At 40.6% G+C, this 22,210-nt stretch overlaps 1 protein-coding gene across 1 annotated transcript in view; it reads left to right on the top strand.

Moving 5' to 3' along the window:
* The first annotated feature begins 327 nt into the window (after positions 1-327).
* Positions 328-22,210, top strand: part of c1ql4b (complement component 1, q subcomponent-like 4b) — a 64,873-nt gene continuing 42,990 nt past the window's right edge. Inside the window, exon 1 of the mRNA XM_061890529.1 lies at positions 328-1,384. Coding sequence (XP_061746513.1) covers positions 845-1,384 — 540 coding nt within the window. The 5' untranslated portion in view covers positions 328-844. The remainder of the gene's footprint in view (positions 1,385-22,210) is intronic.

Here is a 22,210-nt window from a genome sequence, read left to right as displayed (position 1 = left end):
GCAATTAAAATTGCGTTAAAATTAAAATGAGGTGAGAAAAAGCGATTTTAAATACAAAGTATGTGCAGAAAGTGCAGGATGCAAATCAGTGTGTTTTAGCAGCAGTATATAAAGTTATTTATTAAACTAGCAGTAACAATAATCTCACATTATTTATGTCTAATTGTCTCTTTTAAAACAAAACTAAATTAATTTGCTGCGACAGGGAAAAGAAGGTATAGGATTAAAAAAGATCCGCTTTCGGAAGTGTTAACCTGTTTTGTTCATGTGACAAAAACAAATCATAACCCTATTTTTATTTCCCCCACTTCTAGATTGTGCAGAATTTCCATCCGGGTGACTTTAAAGCAAAATTCCCTGCGTTCATGAAGAGTAGTCTGGTTTAATTCTGAGTGGAAAACGTCCACCTGCGAGCCCGTCCGAACCCCAAGGGGAGAATCTCCGGGGAGGAATAAAGGAGCGGCTGTTTGTGAGCTTCCACTGCCTGGACCGCCGACAATGAGGTGGGTGAGATGAACTCCAGTGGGAATACTGTCGACCCCACCTGACAGCTCTCCGCCTCAGCACACAAGAGCGTTGTGGCCCCCGCAGACCAAACAACCCGCAAGGACGTCCGCCGTCCCTTTAAATGTAGCCGAGAGCTGGGGTAAATTGAAATAAATGCACTAGCAAACCTCCACGTCCTCCCAAAGCTATTTGCAGCATTCCGGTCGTGACGTTCCACCAAAACCTCAGCCTGGCCGGCACAAGCGTCCCAGCCAAGGGGGAGGAGGACTTCCTCACGCTGGCCGCCTCTCGGCTGAGTCGCAAGAAGCGCGTGATCGGAGCTGGAGTCGGCGTGGCCATGGTCCTGGTCCTGCTGGTGGCCATCCCCCTATTGGTCCACACCACCAAGGGGGGCGGGTCCGGGGGAGTGGGCACGCACTACGAGATGCTCGGGAGCTGCAAGATGGTGTGCGACACTTTCACCCCCCCTCAAGGGGAGCTGGCGGGCGCCTCCCCGCAGCCCCCGGACTTGACAAACCGCAGGGGAAAACCGGGTTACAGAGGAACCCCAGGACTCCCAGGTCCCCCGGGTCCTAAGGGCTCCCCCGGAGACCCGGGGAAGCCCGGTCCGCCTGGTCCGCCCGGGCCTGGACCCGGTGGCTACGGCCCGTCCTTGTACACACCCAAGATCGCCTTCTACGCCGGCCTGCGGAAGCAGCATGAAGGCAGCGAGGTCCTGAAGTTCGACGACGTGGTGACCAACGTGGGGAACTACTACGAGCCCAGTACGGGCAAGTTCACCTGCCCTCTGCCTGGCATCTACTACTTCACCTACCACGTACTCATGAGAGGAGGGGATGGCACCAGCATGTGGGCTGACCTCAAGAAGAACGGGCAGGTGAGTATGCAGCTCATCACAATTAATCGTGTAAAACCGCAGAATAATCGCACATTTGTTTGGACCACACATGCACCTTTACCTTAAAGGGGAACACTATAACCAGAACTATGTTAGCATCAATATATACCTTGATGTTGCAGAAAAAAGACCATGTTTTTTTGACCGATTTCCGAACTCTAAAAGGGTGAATTTGGCGATTGAAACGCCTTTCAATTGTTCGCTGTCGGAGCGATGACCTTTTGTTACAAAGGGAAGCAATCCACCATTTTCTCAAACACATTGCACACCCCAAGTCAAATCAGCAATGTTATTTTCCATTTTTTCGACTGTTTTCTGTACCTTGGAAACATCATGCCTCGTCGGTGTGTTGTCGGAGGGTGTAACAACACGATCAGGGAGGGATTCAAGTTGACTTTCGTGGAGTGTGCATCGACTAGCACGGCATGCTAATTGATGCTAAAATGCTATTTAGGCTAGCTGTATGTACATATTGCATCGTCATGCCTCATTTGTAGCTATATTTGCATCCAACCTATCCTTCCACCCACATTTAATGCCAAACAAACACATACCAATTGACGGATTCAAGTACACCAGTGTCAACCCCTTGACTGCGCCTAGAAATTCTGTCTATAAAAGTTATGAACAGAATCGGTGACAAAGGACAGCCTTGGTGGAGTCCAACCCTCACTGGAAATGCGGACCAAGCTCTGACACTGATCATACAGGGATCGGACCGCCACAATAAGACAGTCCGATACCCCATACTCTCTGAGCACTCCCCACAGGACTTCCCGAGGGACACGGTCGAATGCCTTCTCCAAGTCCACAAAGCACATGTAGACTGGTTGGGCAAACTCCCATGCACCCTCAAGAAACCTGCCGAGAGTATAGAGCTGGTCCACAGTTCCACGATCAGGACGAAAACCACACTGTTCCTCCTGAATCCGAGGTTCGACTATCCGGCGTAGCCTCCTCTCCAGTACACCTGAATAAACCTTACTGGGAAGGCTGACCGGCAACCCAAAATGTTGAAATATTGGACCAAAAATACAAAATAAATCTGTCTGGAGCCGCAAACAATAAAAAGCCTAATATAATTCTTGTAATAAAGACAACACATTATGTAAGTGTCTATATTAGCCTACTATCAAAATGACTATTAGTGAAACAGAGGCTTCATGGAGGGTGAGATAACTTCTTAAAATTACTGGCTCAGAATTGCCAAAGGTATAGATGTGTGTGTCCAAATTAATGGAAACGTCAGGCTGTCTTCCTCTAAAGCAGGGGTAGGGAACCTATGGCTCTCGAGCCAGATGTGGCTCTTTTGATGAATACATATGGCTCTCGGATAATTATATCTATATAGCGCTTTTCTCTAGTGACTCAAAGCGCTTTACAAAGTGACACCCAATATATAAGTTACATTTAAACCAGTGTGGGTGGGACTGGGGGCAGGTGGGTAAAGTGTCTTGCCCAAGGACACAACGGCAGTGTCTAGGATGGCGGAAGCGGGAATCGAACCTGGAACCCTCAGGTCACTCTACCAACCGAGCTATGCCGAGTAACAGTGTAATACTCTTCCATATCAGTAGGTGGCAGTTGGTAGCTAATTGCTTTGTAGATGTGGGAAACAGCGGGAGGCAGAGTACAGGTAAAAAGGTGTCTAATGCTAAAACCAGGGGTAGAGAACCTATGGCTCTCAGATAAATCTTGCCTGACGTTGCTTAACACGATAAGTAATGAATAATTCCGCTGGTAATCCCAGTTTCAAAAATAACGTTCAAATTATAAAACATTCTCATGCATTTTAATCCAACCATACGTTTTCTACCGCACCTGTTCAAGAAGTCGCATTAATGTTCAAAAGTATCTGATCTATTATTGGTTAGCTTCAGAATAACGATATCGTTCAAAAGAATAAGAGATGCACGCATTTTTGTTGTAATCAGGAGAAGTCCAAATAAAAAAGGTGTAGAATTCTCTTGTCAGGGCGTGGGGACGACACTGTGCAAGGTTTCTCCACATTGAGCTAAATTAAATCCAGTCTCTGTTTGATTCCTTGCTTCTGGTCTGTTTAATAAATGTCATCAGTGTTTGAACCTGACAGTTGTATTCGGCGTTAAAAATACTATATGGCTCTCACGGAAATATATTTTAAAATATTTGGCTTTCATGGCTCTCTCAGCCAAAAAGGTTCCCGACCCCTGCACTAAAGCATGGGTGTCAAACTCTGGCGCGCGGGCCAAATTTGGCCCTTGAGGCAATATCAAATTAACATTAGAGCTGGCCCGCCGGTATTATACAGTGGCAGTGTCGCTGTAACACCGCATTCACCGCTAATACTCATACTTGCTAACCCCCCCGATTTTCCAAGGAGACTCCCAAATTTCAGTGCCCCTCACGTAAAATCACAGGGGGCAACCATTCTCCCAAATTTCTCCCGATTCCCACCTGGACAACAATATTGGGGGCGGGCCTTAAAGGCACTGCCTCAAGCGACCTCTAAAACCTTTCGTCATGTCCGCTTTTCCTACGTAAAAACAGCGTATATCATACCTGGTCACATTATATATGTGGCTTTTATACACACACACACACACACACACACACACACACACACACACACACACACACACACGCTAATGCAATGCAAGCTTGGTCAACAGCCATACAGGTCACACTGAGGGTGGCCATATAAACAACTTGAAGACTGTTACAAATATGCGCCACACTGTGAACCGACACTAAACGAGAATGACAAGCAAATTTCGGGAGAACATCCGCACTGTAAGACAACATAAACACAACAGAACAAATACACAGAACCCATTGCAGCACTACCTCTTCCTGGACGCTACAATATAAAAATGTATTATTAGCCTGTGGGAAAAGTTTATTTTGATATTTACCTGAGAAGGCTGCAAATAGAAAAGAGGCATTCAATTTCTATTTAAATTTGATTTGATATGCCATTGCTAATTTTTACATTTACAAGCGATCCCTCAGAAAGCTGGCGTGCACATCACTTGTGCACGCCAGCTTTCCGAGACTCTTATTTTGTTAGCGCAGGCAGCATGAAGCAGGGCTTTTATTGTGAAGATCGGAAATGTGCAGTCGGCCTTTAGAGTTTTGACGGAAGGGACGGCGCAAAAGTCTGTTGAAATAAAAAGTGTTTCTCGCCTTTCTCTCTGTCATTTTTTCATAATAATGAACTGGCAGCAGCCAGCGTCATCTCACAAGACCCTCGGGTGCCGTGAATGTCAATCAAGCAAGCTACGGAATTTGCCGCCAATGTTTTTCTTGTAAAGTGTATGGAAGCTGGATGAATGAGATGCCAAAAACCAACCACTTTCATGTGGTATTGTACAGAAAGGACAACTTTTATTCTCCTCCATTTGAAAATGTGGGCGTTATCATCATTACTGTCTGATTTCAATCAATGCAAGTCATCAGAATCAGGTAATACACCAACTTATATTCTTGTCTTCGTGAAAGAAAGACATCTATATGTGTTACACATGCTTGTATTATCATTAAACACATCTAACTTGTTTACAAAAATGTCTCTTTCATAAATAAATAAATATAAATGATAGATATAAAAGAGGTAGATCCCCTCGAGTTGGTCAATTGAAAAGTAGCTCGCCTGCAGAAAAAGTGTGGGCACCCCTGGTTTAGAATATTTTTTAGTTGTTAACTGCAAAGAGTGACAAACGGCATCTTCAGATGGAAGCCAAAGCCTACAAGTAATTGTATCAATTGAAGGCAGGCAAGTGGAGCTTTGATTGACAGCCGAGCGATGGAGGGGAGAACAACTCTCCACGTCTTGGTGGAACAAAGCCGGCGTGCAGCAGCTGGCTGCCGGCCTCCGAGGAAACGCGACTTCAACGCTAATAAATAAACAAGTAGTCTACAAATGTCTGGCAAAAGTCGGGGACGCTCCCATCTGGAGATGGCAGACAAGCTTGGCGCACTAAGCCCTCGTTCTGCCGAGGAGGTCTGATTCCCGACATGTGGGATGCCGAATCCAAAAGTGACATCCTGGGGATTACCCGGGGAGGAAGAAATGCTTTGCAAGGTAACAACTCCCGTCCAACTATCGGCGTGTGTGCTGCTCGAGTGCATCATTGACACGGTGCTTGGAGTGACAGCCGGCTGATGGCTTCTTGTTCGCCGCTCTGCTGACTTCCAGGGCTTGACGCAAGAAGGCCGGTAAGAAATTAGCAGGAGATTGTTTGCGTACTTTGTGACGTCTACCACATTCAAATGGGATCTGAAGCTCATTAAACCACCGCGGCTTGTTTTTTTGCCCCCCCCCCCCCCAACAGGAATGTCTAACAATCCAATATACAAACCCCGTTTCCATATGAGTTGGGAAATTGTCCATCCATCCATCCATCATCTTCCGCTTATCCGAGGTCGGGTCGCGGGGGCAGCAGCCTAAGCAGGGAAGCCCAGACTTCCCTCTCCCCAGCCACTTCGTCTAGCTCTTCCCGGGGGATCCCGAGGCGTTCCCAGGCCAGCCGGGACACATAGTCTTCCCAACGTGTCCTGGGTCTTCCCCGTGGCCTCCTACCGGCTGGACGTGCCCTAAACACCTCCCTAGGGAGGCGTTCGGGTGGCATCCTGACCAGATGCCCGAACCACCTCATCTGGCTCCTCTCGATGTGAAGGAGCAGCGGCTTTACTTTGAGTTCCACCCGGATGGCAGAGCTTCTCACCCTATCTCTAAGGGAGAGGGAAAATCATTTCGGCCGCTTGTACCCGATATCTTATCCTTTCGGTCATGACCCAAAGCTCATGACCATAGGTGAGGATGGGAACGTAGATCGATCGGTAAATTGAGAGCTTTGCCTTCCGGCTCAGCTCCTTCTTCACCACAACGGATCGATACAACGTCCGCATTACTGAAGACGCCGCACCGATCCGCCTGTCGATCTCACGATCCACTCTTCCCCCACTCGTGAACAAGACTCCTAGGTACTTGAACTCCTCCACTTGGGGCAGGGTCTCCTCCCCAACCCGGAGATGGCACTCCACCCTTTTCCGGGCGAGAACCATGGACTCGGACTTGGAGGTGCTGATTCTCATTCCGGTCGCTTCACACTCGGCTGCGAACCGATCCAGTGAGAGCTGAAGATCCCGGTCAGATGAAGCCATCAGGACCACATCATCTGCAAAAAGCAGAGACCTAATCCTGCGGTCACCAAACCGGAACCCCTCAACGCCTTGACTGCGCCTAGAAATTCTGTCCATAAAAGTTATGAACAGAATCGGTGACAAAGGGCAACCTTGGTGGAGTCCAACCCTCACTGGAAACGTGTTCGACTTACTGCCAGCAATGCGGACCAAGCTCTGGCACTGATCATACAGGGAGCGGACCGTTGGGAAATTGTGTTAAATGTAAATATAAACAAAATACAATGATTTGCAAATCCTTTTCAACCCATATTCAGTTGAATGCACTACAAAGACAAGATATTTGATGTTCAAACTCATAAACTTTATTTTTTTTGGTGCAAATAATAATGAACTTAGAATTCCATGGCTGCAACACGTGTCAAAGTAGTTGGGAAAGGGCCTGTTCACCACTGTTACATCACCTTTTCTTTTAACAACACTCAATAAACGTTTGGGAACTGAAGAAACTAATTGTTGAAGCTTTGAAAGTGGAATTCTTTCCCATTCTTGTTTTATGTAGAGCTTCAGTCGTTCAACAGTCGTATTTTACGCTTCATGATGCGCCACACATTTTAATAATAATAATAATGGATTAGATTTATATTGCGCTTTTTCTATTGTTAGATACTCAAAGCGCTCACAGAGAAGTGGGAACCCATCATTCATTCACACCTGGTGGTGGTAAGCTACATCTGTAGCCACAGCTGCCCTGGGGTAGACTGACGGAAGCGTGGCTGCCAGTTTGCGCCTACGGCCCCTCCGACCACCACCGGGCGGCATAGCTCGGTTGGTAGAGCGGCCGTGCCAGCAACTTGAGGGTTGCAGGTTCGATTCCCGCTTGTGCCATCCTAGTTACTGCCGTTGTGTCCTTGGGCAAGACACTTTACCCACCTGCTCCCAGTGCCACCCACACTGGTTTACATGTAACTTAGATATTGGGTTTCACTATGTAAAGCGCTTTGAGTCACTTGAGAAAAGCGCTATATAAATATAATTCACTTCACTTCACTTCACCAATCATTCATTCATCATTCATTCACCAGTGTGAGCTGCACCGGGGGCAAGGGTAAAGTGTCCTGCCCAAGGACACAACGGCAGCGATTTGGATGTTGATAGGTGGGAAGCGAACCTGCAACCCTCATGTTTCCAGCACGGCCGCTCTACCCACTACGCCATGCCGCCCCGTATTTTCTAAGGGAGACAGGTCTGGACTGCAGGCGGGCCAGGAAAGTACCCGCACTCTTTTTTTTACCAAGCCACGCTGTTGTAACACGTGCTGAATGTGGCTTGGCATTGTCTTGCTGAAATAAGCAGGGGCGTCCATGAAAAAGACGGCGCTTAGATGGCAGCATATGTTGTTCCAAAACCTGTATGTACCTTTCAGCATTAATGGTGCCTTCATAGATATGTAAGTTACCCATGCCTTTGGCACTAATGCACCCCCATACCATCACAGATGCTGGCTTTTGAACTTTGCGTCGAAAACAGTATGAATGGTTCGCCTCCCCTTTGGTCCGGATGACACGATGTCGAATATTTCCAAAACATATATAAAATGTGGTCTCGTCAGACCACAGAACACTTTTCCACTTTGCATCAGTCCATCTTTGATGATCTCGGGCCCAGAGAAGCCTGCGGCGTTTCTGGATGTTGTTGATAAATGGCTTTCACTTTGCATAGTAGAGCTTTAACTTGCATTTACAGATGTAGCGACGAACTGTATTTAGTGACAGTGGTTTTCTGAAGTGTTCCTGAGCCCATGTGGTGATATCCTTTAGAGATTGATGTCGTTTTTTGATACAATGCCGGTCACGGTCATTCAATGTTGGTGTCCGTGGAGTGATTTCTCCAGATACTCTGAACCTTTTGATGATATTATGGAGCGTAGATGTTGAAATCCCTAAATTCCTTGCATTTGCACTTTGAGAAACGTTGTTCTTAAAGTGTTTGACTATTTGCTCACGCCGTTGTGGACAAAGGGGTGTACCTCGCCCCATTCTTTCTTGTGAAAGATTAACCATTTTTTGGGGAGCTGTTTTTATACCCAATCATAGCACCCACCTGTTCCCAATTGGCCTGCACACCTCTGGGATGTGCCAAATAAGTGTTTGATGAGCATTCCTCAACTTTATCTAAGGTTATGCAGGGTAAATCCCAACCTAACCTTATCTTGTCCACACACACAATGGTCGTTTAAGACCACCTCCGTTAGCCGGCACAACGCGTGGAAATTTGCGTACGTCATAGTCGCCTCCAGTGTTGCTTTGTGTGCATGTTCTTCAATTGAACTTATCTGAACAACATCCGGTAGCACGGTGGTGAAGGGGTTAGTGCATCTGCCTCACAATACGAAGGTCCTGAGTAGTCCTGAGTTCAATCCCGAGCTCGGGATCTTTCTGTGTGGAGTTTGCATGTCCTCCCCGTGACTGCGTGGCTTCCCTCCGGCTTCTTCCCACCTCCAAAGACATGCACCTGGGGATAGGCCCCTCCCACCTCCAAAGACATGCACCTGGGGGTAGGTTGATTGGCAATTTTAATGATCTGGACCACGGATCATGACAGCCGAAAGGACCTAAGCTTTCTCAGGAAAAAGAATCTGCTCATGCCCTTCTTGTATCCTTGCATTGCTGTTATCCTTCCAGTCCAGTCTGCTGTCCAAGTGGACTCCCAGGTATTTGTACTGCCCCTCTACTCTCACCTCCTGGCCCTGGATGTAAAGCTGTTTCTTTCTTTTAAACACACTCTACTTTCCAGCCAGCTGTCGTTATATATATTTCTTCATTAGATTTGTATCATATAAATAATAATCACATGTAGACAGACTATTAGTTCAGCTCGTTACAGTCGGACCTTGGTATGGCATCACCACATGGACAAACTTCAAACCGCTTTTCATATAAAGCCATAAAGGAATGGAACAAAAGGGTTCAAAACAATAAAAATCAGTTCCCAGTGGCTTGTTTTATTTTTGGAAGTTTTTTTCAAAATTTTACCGGTCTCGGAATATCCCTAAATAAAGCTTTAAAGTGCCTTATTTTCGCTATCTTCGAAACCGCTATCCATTTCCCTGTGACGTCACACAGTGCTGCCAATGTAAACAAACAATGGGAATACCACAGTAAGATATAGTGACATTAGCTCGGATTCAAACTCGGATTTCAGCTATTCAACAGATTGAAACAGATGGTTGGAGTATGAAAATATTGAAGAAGAAACTGAAGCTATTGAGCGAATAGCTATTGACGCTATTCATAGCCATAGCATGGTCGAATAGCTGCGTTAGCATCGCCGGTAGAATGTGCGGACCAAACGATCAGGACTTTCGCATCTTGTGACACTGGAGCAACTTAAATCCGTCGATTGGTAAGTGTTTGTTTCGCATTAAATGTGGGTTGAAGGAAACGTAATATATTTGCAAATGCATCTGCAGGTTATCCATACATCTCTGTGCCATGTCTGTGGTAAATAGCATGTTAGCATCGATTAGCGTAGCATGTTAGCATCGATTAGCTGGCAGTCAAAATCAACAAAACTTCACCTTTGTGATTTCGTTGACTATCGTTGCAAATGCATCTGCAGGTTATCCATACATCTCTGTGCCATGTCTGCTTTAGCACCGCCGGTAAATAGCATGTTAGCATCGATTAGCGTAGCATGTTAGCATCGATTAGCGTAGCATGTCAGCATCGATTAGCTGGCAGTCAAAATCAACAAAACTCACCTTTGTGATTTTGTTGACTATCGTTGCAAATGCATCTGAAGGTTATCCATACATCTCTGTGCCATGTCTGCTTTAGCACCGCCGGTAAATAGCACGTTAGCATCGATTAGCGTAGCATGTTAGCATCGATTAGCTGGCAGTCAAAATCAACAAAACTCACCTTTGTGATTTCGTTGACTATCATTGCAAATGCATTTGCGGGTTATCCATACATCTCTGTGCCATGTCTGCTTTAGCACCGCCGGTCAAATGTGGAGACACTTTGGTACATTCAATGGGGGTACCATGAATTGATTAACGTGGACCCCGACTTAAACAAGTTGAAAAACTTATTGGGGTGTTACCATTTAGTGGTCAATTGTACGGAATATGTACTGTACTGTGCAATCTACTAATAAAAGTATCAATCAATCAATCAATCAATCAAAGTCTGGCGGCAGACACTTTGGCATCTTCGGGCCAGTGGTGCAACTTGAATCCTTCCCTGTTAGTGTTGTTACACCCTCTGACAACACACCATCGAGGCATGATGTCTCCAAGGTTCCAAAAAATAGTCCAAAAAACGGAAAATAACAGAGCTGAGACCCGGTGTTTGTGATGTGTTGAAAATGAAAATGGTGGGTGTGTTACCTCGGCGACGTCACATTCTGACGTCATCGCCTCCAGCGAGATAAACAGAAAGGCGTTTAATTCGCCAAAATTCACCCATTTAGAGTTCGGAAATCGGTTAAAAAAATTGATGGTCTTTTTTCTGCACCATCAAGGTATATATTGACACTTACATAGGTCTGGTGGTAATGTTCCCCTTTAACATATTACTCTTCATTTACAATAGAAGTTAAAAAGTGGCTTAGGAGCAATCAAAGCTGCTCACACGGTCAATAAGGTGGACACTATGTTTGGCAGATCAACTTAACGTGTATTATATTTATCCATGACAGCATTTTGGTTGTAAATTGTGAGGTGTGTGTGTTAAAATCATGGTTGTTTTTACAAATGACAACAGATGTGAACAAGAGCATCTATTGTCTTTGTGTGAAGGTGTAAATGATATGTGGTTGTATTGTATGTTAAGTATGTGTCCATGAAAGGGCATTTTATGACTTTTCTTAATTTGATTACGTCATATGGTATGATTCTATTGTCAGAATTTTATTGCATGATTTTTGTACCCCTTTAATTTAGGTAGCCAGGGACTGCAGATGGAAATTAGCTACTTAGCTATGATCTGGTACAGAACATATCTGTCTTTGAGCTTCATGTTTCTGTGCATTGTCCCTTCAAATAAAGACTAAACTAAACTACCATATTTCCTTGAATTGCCGCCGGGGCGCTAATTAATTTAAAACCTCTTCTCACTCCGGCACTTACCAAAGGCATGCGGTAAATTTAGGCCTGCGCTTAAAAATTTGAGTGTGATGTAAGGATACCATCATGAAAAGCACATTTGATTAAAAAAAAACGTTATTATGGTCTTACCTTTACTTCTAAATGAAGTCCATGCGCAGCTCTTTCTGATCAAAAGCATCGATAACTTGTTTATAGAAGTCTTCCTTATCTTTCTTCAGTTTTAAAAGTCTCTCTGCCTCAATGGAGATCTTCCTTTATTACCTCCTGCTTCGATTGAAAGTTTGTAGCCATAGCGCACTCTCGTTTGGGTTGCTCCCGATGTACAGACCGCTGCTATCAGTTAGCCCGGCTCCTCACGTGTAGTGCGGGCGACGACAGAATTATCCTCGTACAACTCCCCATCCCGTTCTGCTCCATGGGTGATCTCTTTATCCCACCATGAAGTGTTATTGTATAAATAATACGCTGGGTATTTATGACTGGAACATGCTTTATTTCAGCTCGGTTGTTTACATAGGCAGCATAAGAGTAGTGGTGTTACATCCTAAAAGGTCCGTTGTGCACCCCCCGCGTCATATCCGTTCCCAGCACTTGTTGTCACTTCTTCTGCAGCCGAATAGTCGGAAGAAGGATCACTAGCGCCCTCTACCACCAGGAGGCAGGAGTCATTTAATGACTCATATTTGACACACGCAGCTACGGTATATTAATAAAACATAGCTGCTTACTGTTCTTTTTAGCATATTCAATAGCTTGGACCTTAAATCCTACTGAATAGCTCTTAATCTTCTTCCCTTTCAAATTATTGGAATCAGCCTCCTCCATTTTGAAAATGATGACAGGGGAAGTGTCACTCGTGACGTGACGAGTTTGACCCGGAGGAAATTCTAGACATGCGCTAATAAAAATAATATTTGACGAAACGAGTAATTCTGGGCAGGTGCATACTATATACCCGACGGCAATTCAAGGAAATACGGTAAACTAATATTTAGAAAACTTTCTTCTTTTTTTTTTTTGTTTGGGGAATTTTTTTTAATGGAAACATTGCAAAAAAAGTCAACAAATATCCGGATTCCTATTCCGCCGTTGTGTTAGTAAAGCATCAAAAATAAAAAAAATAAAAACATTTCTGAAGGGAAGGACTTCAACCAAGTCTGTAAAAAAAAATAATTTCCTTTTTGGCGTCTGTGACAAGATGTCCATAAAGTTTGAAGAGGAGTGCCGTTAAATTTCAGATAAAAGGAGGAGACCTGATTGTGTGCCTTGGCATTGTCATTCCTGTCTTGGTCCGCTGCTAAATCTTTTATAGCTTTTAGATGAGATCTTCTCCACTCAACCTGTGCCCCTCCCTTTAAAACACACACACACACACACACACACACACACACACACACACACACACACACACACACACACACACACACTTGTATTTTTTACCTCCTTGAGACCTCGGAAAAATGCCCCCCTCTTTAGGACCACCTTTTCTAAACATATAAAGATTTGTATTTACAACATTAATAATATATACATACTATGCAAAAATAAAAAAGCTTGTTGTGAAAAATGAGTTGGAATATAACAAGAAAAAGGTCAAAAGTTCAAAAGAAAAAGGTAGAATTTTGGCGGTGTTATGATAAAAGTCGTCATTTTACCCAACGCGAGTCCAAATTTTACAAGAAAAACTGAACATTTGTGAAATATTATGATAAAAGTAGGAATTTTACTCGACAACAGTTGCAATTTTACAAGAAAAAGCCTAAAATGTTGGCAAGTTTTTGAAAAATAGTCGTAATTTTACGCGACAAAAGTCACACAAAATTTGGCAAATAATATCACAATTTAACTCGGACAAATTATGACAAAAGTCATCATCTTACTAAAACATGTCATTATTTCACAAGAACAACAAAAAAACTGATAATATTGTGATTCAAGTCAGAATTTTATAAGACAAATATCACCATTTTGCGTTAAAAAGTAAAAAAAAGTAATAATCTTACAAAAAAATATTGCAAAAACTGAAAGAATACGAGAAATTGTTCCCAAATTTTATAAGAAAAAAGTTGACACATTGTGGGAAAAAGACTGCTTTTAGTATTTTTTTTTGGTTTGTAATTGTTTTTTAATATTAATCATTTACTTCAAGTTATTACTGTATGTCTCTATATACATGATTTTTTTTTCTATGGTTTTCTGTATTGGGACTATGATTTCGGTCCTAACTTGTTTACTGGTCCTCATGTGGAAATTTTCTTTCATTGTTGATGTCTCAAGAAGGGTAGAAATACAAGAAGACACACACACACACACACACACACACACACACACACACACACACACACACACACACACACACACACACACACACACACACACACACGTATTTCTTACCTCCTTGAGACTTCGGAAAAATGCCCCCCTCTTTAGGACCACCTTTTCTAAGTATATAAAGATTTGTATTTACAACATTAATAATATATACATACTATGCAAAAATAAAAAAGCTTGTTGTGAAAAATGAGTTGGAATATAACAAGAAAAAGGTCACAAGTTCACAAGAAAAAGGTAGAATTTTGGCGGTGTTATGATAAAAGTCGTCATTTTACCCAACGCGAGTCCAAATTTTACAAGAAAAACTGAATATTTGTGCAATATTATGATAAAAGTAGGAATTTTACTCAACAACCGTCGCAATTTTACAAGAAAAAGCTTAAAATGTTGGCAAGTTTTTGAAAACAGTCGCAATTTTACGCGGCAAAAGTCACACATTTATGAGAAAAATTAAAAATTTTGGCAATAATATCACAATTTAACTTGGACAAATTATGACAAAAGTCATCATTTTACTAAAACATGTCATTATTTCACAAGAACAACAAAAAAACTGATAATATTGTGATACAAGTCAGAATTTTATGAGACAAATATCACCATTTTGCGTTAAAAAGTAAAAAAAAGTGATTATCTTTCAAAAAAAATATTGCAAAAACAGAAAGAATACAAGAAATTGTTCCCAATTTTATAAGAAAAAAGTTGACACATTGTGAGAAAAAGACTGCTTTTAGTATTTTTTTTGGTTTGTAATTGTTTTTTAATATTAATTATTTACTTCAAGTTATTACTGTATGTCTCTGTATACTTGTTTTTTTTTTTTAATTTAGTATTTTTTAGGGTTTTCTGTATTGGGACTATGATTTCGGTCCTAACTTGTTTACTGGTCCTCATGTGGAAATTTTCTTTCATTGTTGATGTCTCAAGAAGGGTAGAAATACAAGAAGACACACACACACACACACACACACACACACACACACACACACACACACACACACACACTGGCTATTGACTCTTTCCCAATTAATTATCCTTTCCATCCACTAAATTATTTAAGCCAATTCAGTGCTCATCTTTCCCTCATATTGTCTATTTTTGTCGTCAGGTAGACAAATTGAACCTGCGAGGTCAAAATGGGAAAAAAACCTTTAAAGACTTTATGCACTCGTAGTCGACAGCTACCGTCATTACAAACCATTTGATCTTTCGGTTCCCAAATGGGAATTTGCCTCGTGGGGGTTGATCTTTGCAGTGAGATAATGATTGACAGCGCAGGTTTAAGACATTTGAGGTTAGGCTTTGTTAGTGTGCCATGTGTTACCCAGTTTCCCTTAGGGCAACAACGTTAATATATGTTTGAAACGTGATTATATGCATGAGTTTATGTATGTACATGTATATGTACAGTGTGTGTATATGTATGTTTGTACAATTAATGTATATGTATGCGTATATTTATGTTTGTACAGTGAATTTATATGGACAGTATATATATATATATATATATATATATATATATATATATATATATATATTTACCTACAAACGAGGCATAATGATGCAATATGTACATACAGCTCTTTTGCCGGGCTGTCCGGGTGGGGTTTCATAAATGCCTCAAATGTCCGGAATTTTGAGTCAGGGTTGCGTGTATTTTTAATGCACATCCAGGGTTAAGAAGGGGTTGAAAACAAAATAAAATATGAAGGTGTGCGCGCACACAGCATCATTATTGAGGGGGGAGCGGAGGGGGGCAGAAACAGACAGAGCGAGGGAGTGGATTGAATGATTGATTGATTGAAACTTTTATGAATAGATCAGTAGATCAAACTGTCATTGCTCAAAACATAATATTGAATTAAAATCATTATTATGAATTATCGACCTATCCAAGGTTCCGATTACGTCACATCAAATATTCCACTTTGAAAAATATTTTCGGTGGAAGATTTTGCATATTTAGTGTGTTTGCCATAAAAAAAAACAACGTAGTTTTGTTAAAAAAAAAGGGCGGAAAACAAACAAACAAACAACATAAAAATAAAAATAAAACATTTTGAAATGAGGCATGGATCTGAAAAAACTACCATCAGCGGTAAAGTTTATATCCAAAGTTTATATATATATATATATATATATATATATATATATATATATATATATATATATATATATATATATATATATATATATACATATATATATATATATATATGTATATATATATGTATATATATATATATATATATATATATATATATATATATATATATATATATATATATATATATATATATATATATATATATATATATTTACCTACAAACAAGGCATAATGATGCAATATGTACATAAAGCTCTTTTGCCGGGCTGTCCGGGCGGGGTTTCTTAAATGCCTCAAATGTCCGGAATTTTGAGTCAGGGTTGCGTGTATTTTTAATGCACACCAGGGTTAAGAAGGGGTTGAAAACAAAACAAATTATGAAGGCGTGCGCACGCAGCATCATTATTGAGGGGGGGTGGAGGGGGCAGAGACAGAGAGGGAGTGGATAGAATGATTGATTGATTGAAACTTGTATTAATGGATTGGTAGATCAAACTGTCATTGCTCAAAAAATAATATTGAATTAAAATCATTTTTATGAATTATCGACCTATCCAAGCTTCCGATTACGTCACATCAAATATTCCACTTTGAAAAATATTTTTGGTGGAAGATTTTGTCTGCGATGAGGGGGCGACTTGTCCAGGGTGTACGCCGCCTTCCCCCCGATTGTAGCTGAGATAGGCGCCCCCAAGAGGGAATAAATGGAAGATTTTGCATATTTTGTGTGTTTGCCATTAAAAAAAATAACATCGTTTTGTTCGACAAAAAAGGGCAAAAAACAAAAAAAATAAACAACATAAAAAAACTAAAACATTTTGAAATGAGGAATAGATCTGAAGTTGATGTAGACTCCTGAGATTTAAGCGGTAAATATCAAATGTATATATGCCCTAGCACACCATTATCATCATTTCATGACCCAGGCAAAACACTTTTTACACTTTTATACTAAAATAAATACAATTTATTAAATAAAAACATAGAAAAAACTAGCAGCAGCGGTAAAGTTCAGATCCATGAAGGAAAGAAGAAAGTGGATGAATGTTTATAACTGAATACATTTACACATGTATACACATTTGTCTTCTTATTTTATTATTTCTTTTAATGAATGAAGTAACGTTTATGACAAACTTTTTTCCACAACACAATATATAACGCGAGATATAACAGGACAATGCATACGTTTATCATTCGTTTTTAAAACGCTTTAAAAAAAAAGTGGTACCCCAAAAATTTACTGCGGGAGCCCATTTGAATGACTTGATGGGGTCCCTGGGACCCCATTTTAAAAATTCCTAGCGCCAACACTGCTGTCCAAGGTTTCTCATAGTCAGCATTGTCACTGGCATCCCACTGGATGTGAATTCTCCCTGCCCACTGGGTGTGAGTTTTCCTTGCCCTTTTGTGGGTTCTTCCGAGGATGTTGTAGTCGTAATGATTTGTGCAGTCCTTTGAGACATTTGTGATTTGGGGCTATATAAATAAACATTGATTGATTGATTGAGAACAAAAAATGCTTTATTTAAATGAATATATTATTTATAAAGCAAGTTCGAGTATTATTGGCACATTTTCACCTTGGCACGCATATATGTGTCCTCTTTTGGGGATTTCATTATATGGTCAGCCTAATACAGGGGTCACCAACGCTTTGCCCGCGGGCACCAGGTCGCCCGTAAGGACCTGATGAGTCCCCCACTGACCTTTTCTAAAAATAGCTCAAATAGCAGCACTTACCAGTGAGCTGCCTCTATTTTTAAAATTGTATTTATTTACTAGCAAGCTGGTCTTGCTTTGCTCGACATTTTTAATTCTAAGAGAGACAAAACTCAAATAGAATTTGAAAATCCAAGAAAATATTTTAAAGACTTGGTCTTCACTACAAAACAAAACAATAAATTCATTTATTGTTTTACTTCGCTTCTTATAACTTTCAGAAAGACAATTTTAGAGAAAAAATACAACCTTAAAAATGATTTTAGGATTTTTAAACACATATACCTTTTTACCTTTTAAATTCCTTCCTTTTCTTTCCTGACAATTTAAATCAATGTTCAAGTATTTATGTTTTTTATTGTAAAGAATAATAAATACATTTTAATTAAATTCTTCATTTAAGCTTCTGTTTTTTCGACGATGAATATTTGTGAAATATTTCTTCAAATTTATTATGATTGAAATTAAAAAAAAAATATTCTGACAAATCTAGAAAATCTGTAGAATACAATTTAAATCTTATTTCAAAGTATTTTAAAATTTTTGTCCCGGAAAATCTAGAATGAATAATGATTTGTCTATGTTAGAAATATAGCTTGGTCCAATTTGTTATATATTCTAACAAAGTGCAGATTGGATTTTAACCTATTTAAAACATGTCATCAAAATTCTGAAATCAATGTTAATCACGAAAAATTACTAATGATGTTCCATAAATTCTTTTTAAAATTTTTTCAAAAAGATACAATTTAGCTAGTTTTGTCTTCATTTTTTTCGGTTAAATTTTGAATTTTAAAGAGTTGAAAATGAAGATAAACTATGTTTAAAAATGTAATTAAATTTTTTTGTGTGTTTTCTCCTCTTTTAAACCGTTCAATTAAGTGTTTTTTTCATCATTTATTCTCTACAAAAAACCTTCAATAAAAGGAAAAAAAAATGTACGACGGAATGACAGACAGAAATACCAATTTTATATATATATAGATTTATTTATTAAAGATAAATTGAGCAAATCGGCTATTTCTGGCAATGTATTTAAGTGTGTATCAAACTGGTAGCCCTTCGCATTAATCAGTACCCAAGAAGTAGCTCTTGCTTTCAAAAAGGTTGCTGACCCCTGCTCTAATGTACATGTACAGTATGTGTACATGCATGTTTGTACAATGGATACAAGTTTTTAATTGAGTGAATTTGAAGAGATTCCGCACAATCGGTGATGTATTTAGCGCTTGAGAGAGGCGTTACACGGCGCAGAGGGCTATCTGGTCAGCAGGGGGGGAGAGCGAGACACATGCCATGGCAGGTACGCCTGCAGAGACAGTGAGCAGGTGTCAGGTGACGGATGGATGAACAACCACATGAGAGCGGACAGGAAGGGAAAGAGCAAACACACGAGCCTCCCCCGGATGGAAAGACGTTCCGTTTTGTGTCTGGCTCGGACCCCAGATGCAGAGGCAGAGGACGACTATTCGATCGGTGACCAGGAAAAAACTAAAAAGGTAGAAAAACAACAGCGCTAGGCAAGTTACTAAAATACAAAAATAAATGAAAAAGTGCTAGGGTTAAGGGCGGCCCGCCGGGGTCTTAAGTTTGGCCCCCGCGAGACGTTCTGAGTTTAAGAAAGAAGCTGGCCCGCAGTGGGGTTTTCAAAAATAATTTTAAACATCTAACTATCTGATTGTTGCAAACTCGCAACTCAAGTTAATGACCATGAATTGTGTTTTAGAATCACAGATAGCACAGATTATAATTGTGTAACCCAATCCAAACAACCTACTGTAGTCCTGGTGCAAAAAAAAACAACTCAAAAGGTCAACACACGTGGACGCATGTAACACAACCTGGGAGTTTTCAAATTAATTCTAAACATCTAACTATCTGATTGCTGCCAAATTGCCCAATGCAAACAACCTTCCTTAGTCATGGCGCTAAAAAACAACTCAAAAAGTCAATACACGTGGACACATGTAACACAACCTGGGAGTTTTCAAATTAATTTTAAACATCTAACTATCTGATTGCTGCCAAATTGCCCAATGCAAACAACCTTCCTTAGTCATGGCGCTAAAAAACAACTCAAAAAGTCAACACACGTGGACACATGTAACACAACCTGGGGGCTTTCAAATGAATTTTAAATATCCAACTATCTGATTGCTGCAAAATGGCAACTGATTTGTGGACAACTCAAGTTAATGACCATGAATTGTGTTTTACAATCGCACTTAGCACAGCATTTACTAATGTAAACCAATGCAAACAACCTACCCTAGTCCCGGCGCTGAAAAACAACTAAAAAAGTCAACACACGTGGACACATGTAACACAACCAGGAGGTTTTCAAATTAATTTTAAACATTTAACTATCTGATTGCTGCGAAATTGCCCAATCCAAACAACCTTCCTTAGTCATGGCGCTAAAAAACAACTCAAAAAGTCAACACACGTGGACACATGTAACACAACCTGGGAGTTTTCAAATTAATTTTAAACATCTAACTATCTGATTGCTGCAAAATTGCCCAATGAAAACAACCTTCCTTAGTCATGGCGCTAAAAAACAACTCAAAAAGTCAACACACGTGGACACATGTAACACAACCTGGGAGTTTTCAAATTAATTTTAAACATCTAACTATCTGATTGCTGCAAAATTGCCCAATCCAAACAACCTTCCTTAGGCATGGCGCTAAAAAAACAACTGAAAAAGTCAACACACCTGGACACATGTAACACAACCAGGGGGTTTTCTAATTAATTTTAAAGATCTGACTGTCTGATTGCTGCAAAAATTGCAACTTCTTGGTGGACAACTCAAGTTAATGACCATGAATTGTGTTTTACAATCGCAGTTAGCACAGCAATTACTTATGTAACCCAATCCAAACAACCTGCCCTAGTCACGGCACAAAAAAACAACTCAAAAAGTCAACACACGTGGACACATGTAACATAACCTGGGACTTTTCAAATTAATTTTAAACATCTAACTATCTGATTGCTGCAAACATGGTGAACAACTCAAGTTAATGACCATGGATTGTGTTTTACAATCGCATTTAGCACAGCAATTACTTATGTAACCCAATCCAAACAACCTACCCTAGTCATGGCGCAAAAAACAACTCAAAAAGTCAACACAGGTGGACACATGTAACACAACCTGGGGATTTTCAAATTAATTTTAAATATCCAATTATCTGATTGCTGCACAATGGCAACTGCTTGGTGGACAACTCAAGTTAATGACCATGAATTGTGTTTTACAATCGCAATTAGCACAGCATTTACTAATGTAACCCAATCCAAACAACCTTCCTTAGTCATGGCGCTAAAAAACAACTCAAAAAGTCAACACACTTGGACATATGTAACACAACTTGGGGGTTTTCAAATAAATTTTAAACATCTAACTATCTGATTGCCGCAAAATTACAACTGCTTGGTCGACAACTCAAGTTAATGACCATGAATTGTGTTTTACTATCACAGTTAGCACAAAGTTATTTATGTAACCGAATCCAAACAACCTACCCTTGTCATAGTGCAAGAAAAAAACGCAACCAACACAAAAAGTCAACACACATTGTCACACATAACACAACCTACTCACTGAATGTTGTGGATATCATAAATAAAAACAACCTCATTAAATAAATCTAAATTACAACAAGTTGAATCCATTACAATGCATGATGGGAAAAATGCGATACACTCTCTCCCCACATGTTTGGCGCATTTTTGCTGCTTGGTATTTCTGAGTGATTACAACATTCCAACAGGGTCAGTCCGGAAGTAAACACGGTAGATGTGGGAATCTCACATACTCCTTGTCAAGACTTGGACTTTGGGATGGTTTGCTTTTCCGATGCAAAGGAAAGTTGGCACGAGCAAGGCATGAATGAAGGTACATATTTCTTTATTTAGTAACAAACTACAAAAAGGCAGACAAAAGGCGCGCACAATGTCGGTACAACACTAGACTGTAAAAACAAACAAAGCACAAAGGCAGAAATAAAAAATAAAAAAACTTACGTGGCATGGGCAGGAGGGATTAAACAGCATGGCATGGCATGAAGGAAATATGTGTATAAAGTCGCCAGGCTGACTTCCTGGCAACTTCCGGTTTAAATAATAGCTATGATGAGTGCAAACAGGTGTGAGACATGAGGACAGGGGCGGGACATGAGGACAAGGAGTTGCTATGGTAATAAGACAAACAAGGAAGTGCAGGAACAAGAACTGTATATCCAAAAAACAAAACCAAACATAACCAAAACAAAACATGTCCCCATAGACGTGACACTCCTAATATACAATTATATTAATTACTTCCTGTTCCTGGTTGCCAACCAGGTCAAAATTTAGCACGAAGCACAATAATTTGTGCATATATGTGATCACC

The sequence above is a fragment of the Nerophis ophidion genome, linkage group LG02 (assembly GCF_033978795.1).
Source record: "Nerophis ophidion isolate RoL-2023_Sa linkage group LG02, RoL_Noph_v1.0, whole genome shotgun sequence".
Lineage (NCBI taxonomy): Eukaryota > Metazoa > Chordata > Actinopteri > Syngnathiformes > Syngnathidae > Nerophis > Nerophis ophidion.
The sequence above is the reverse complement of the archived record's forward strand: the minus strand, read 5'-3'. Positions and strand labels throughout refer to the sequence as shown.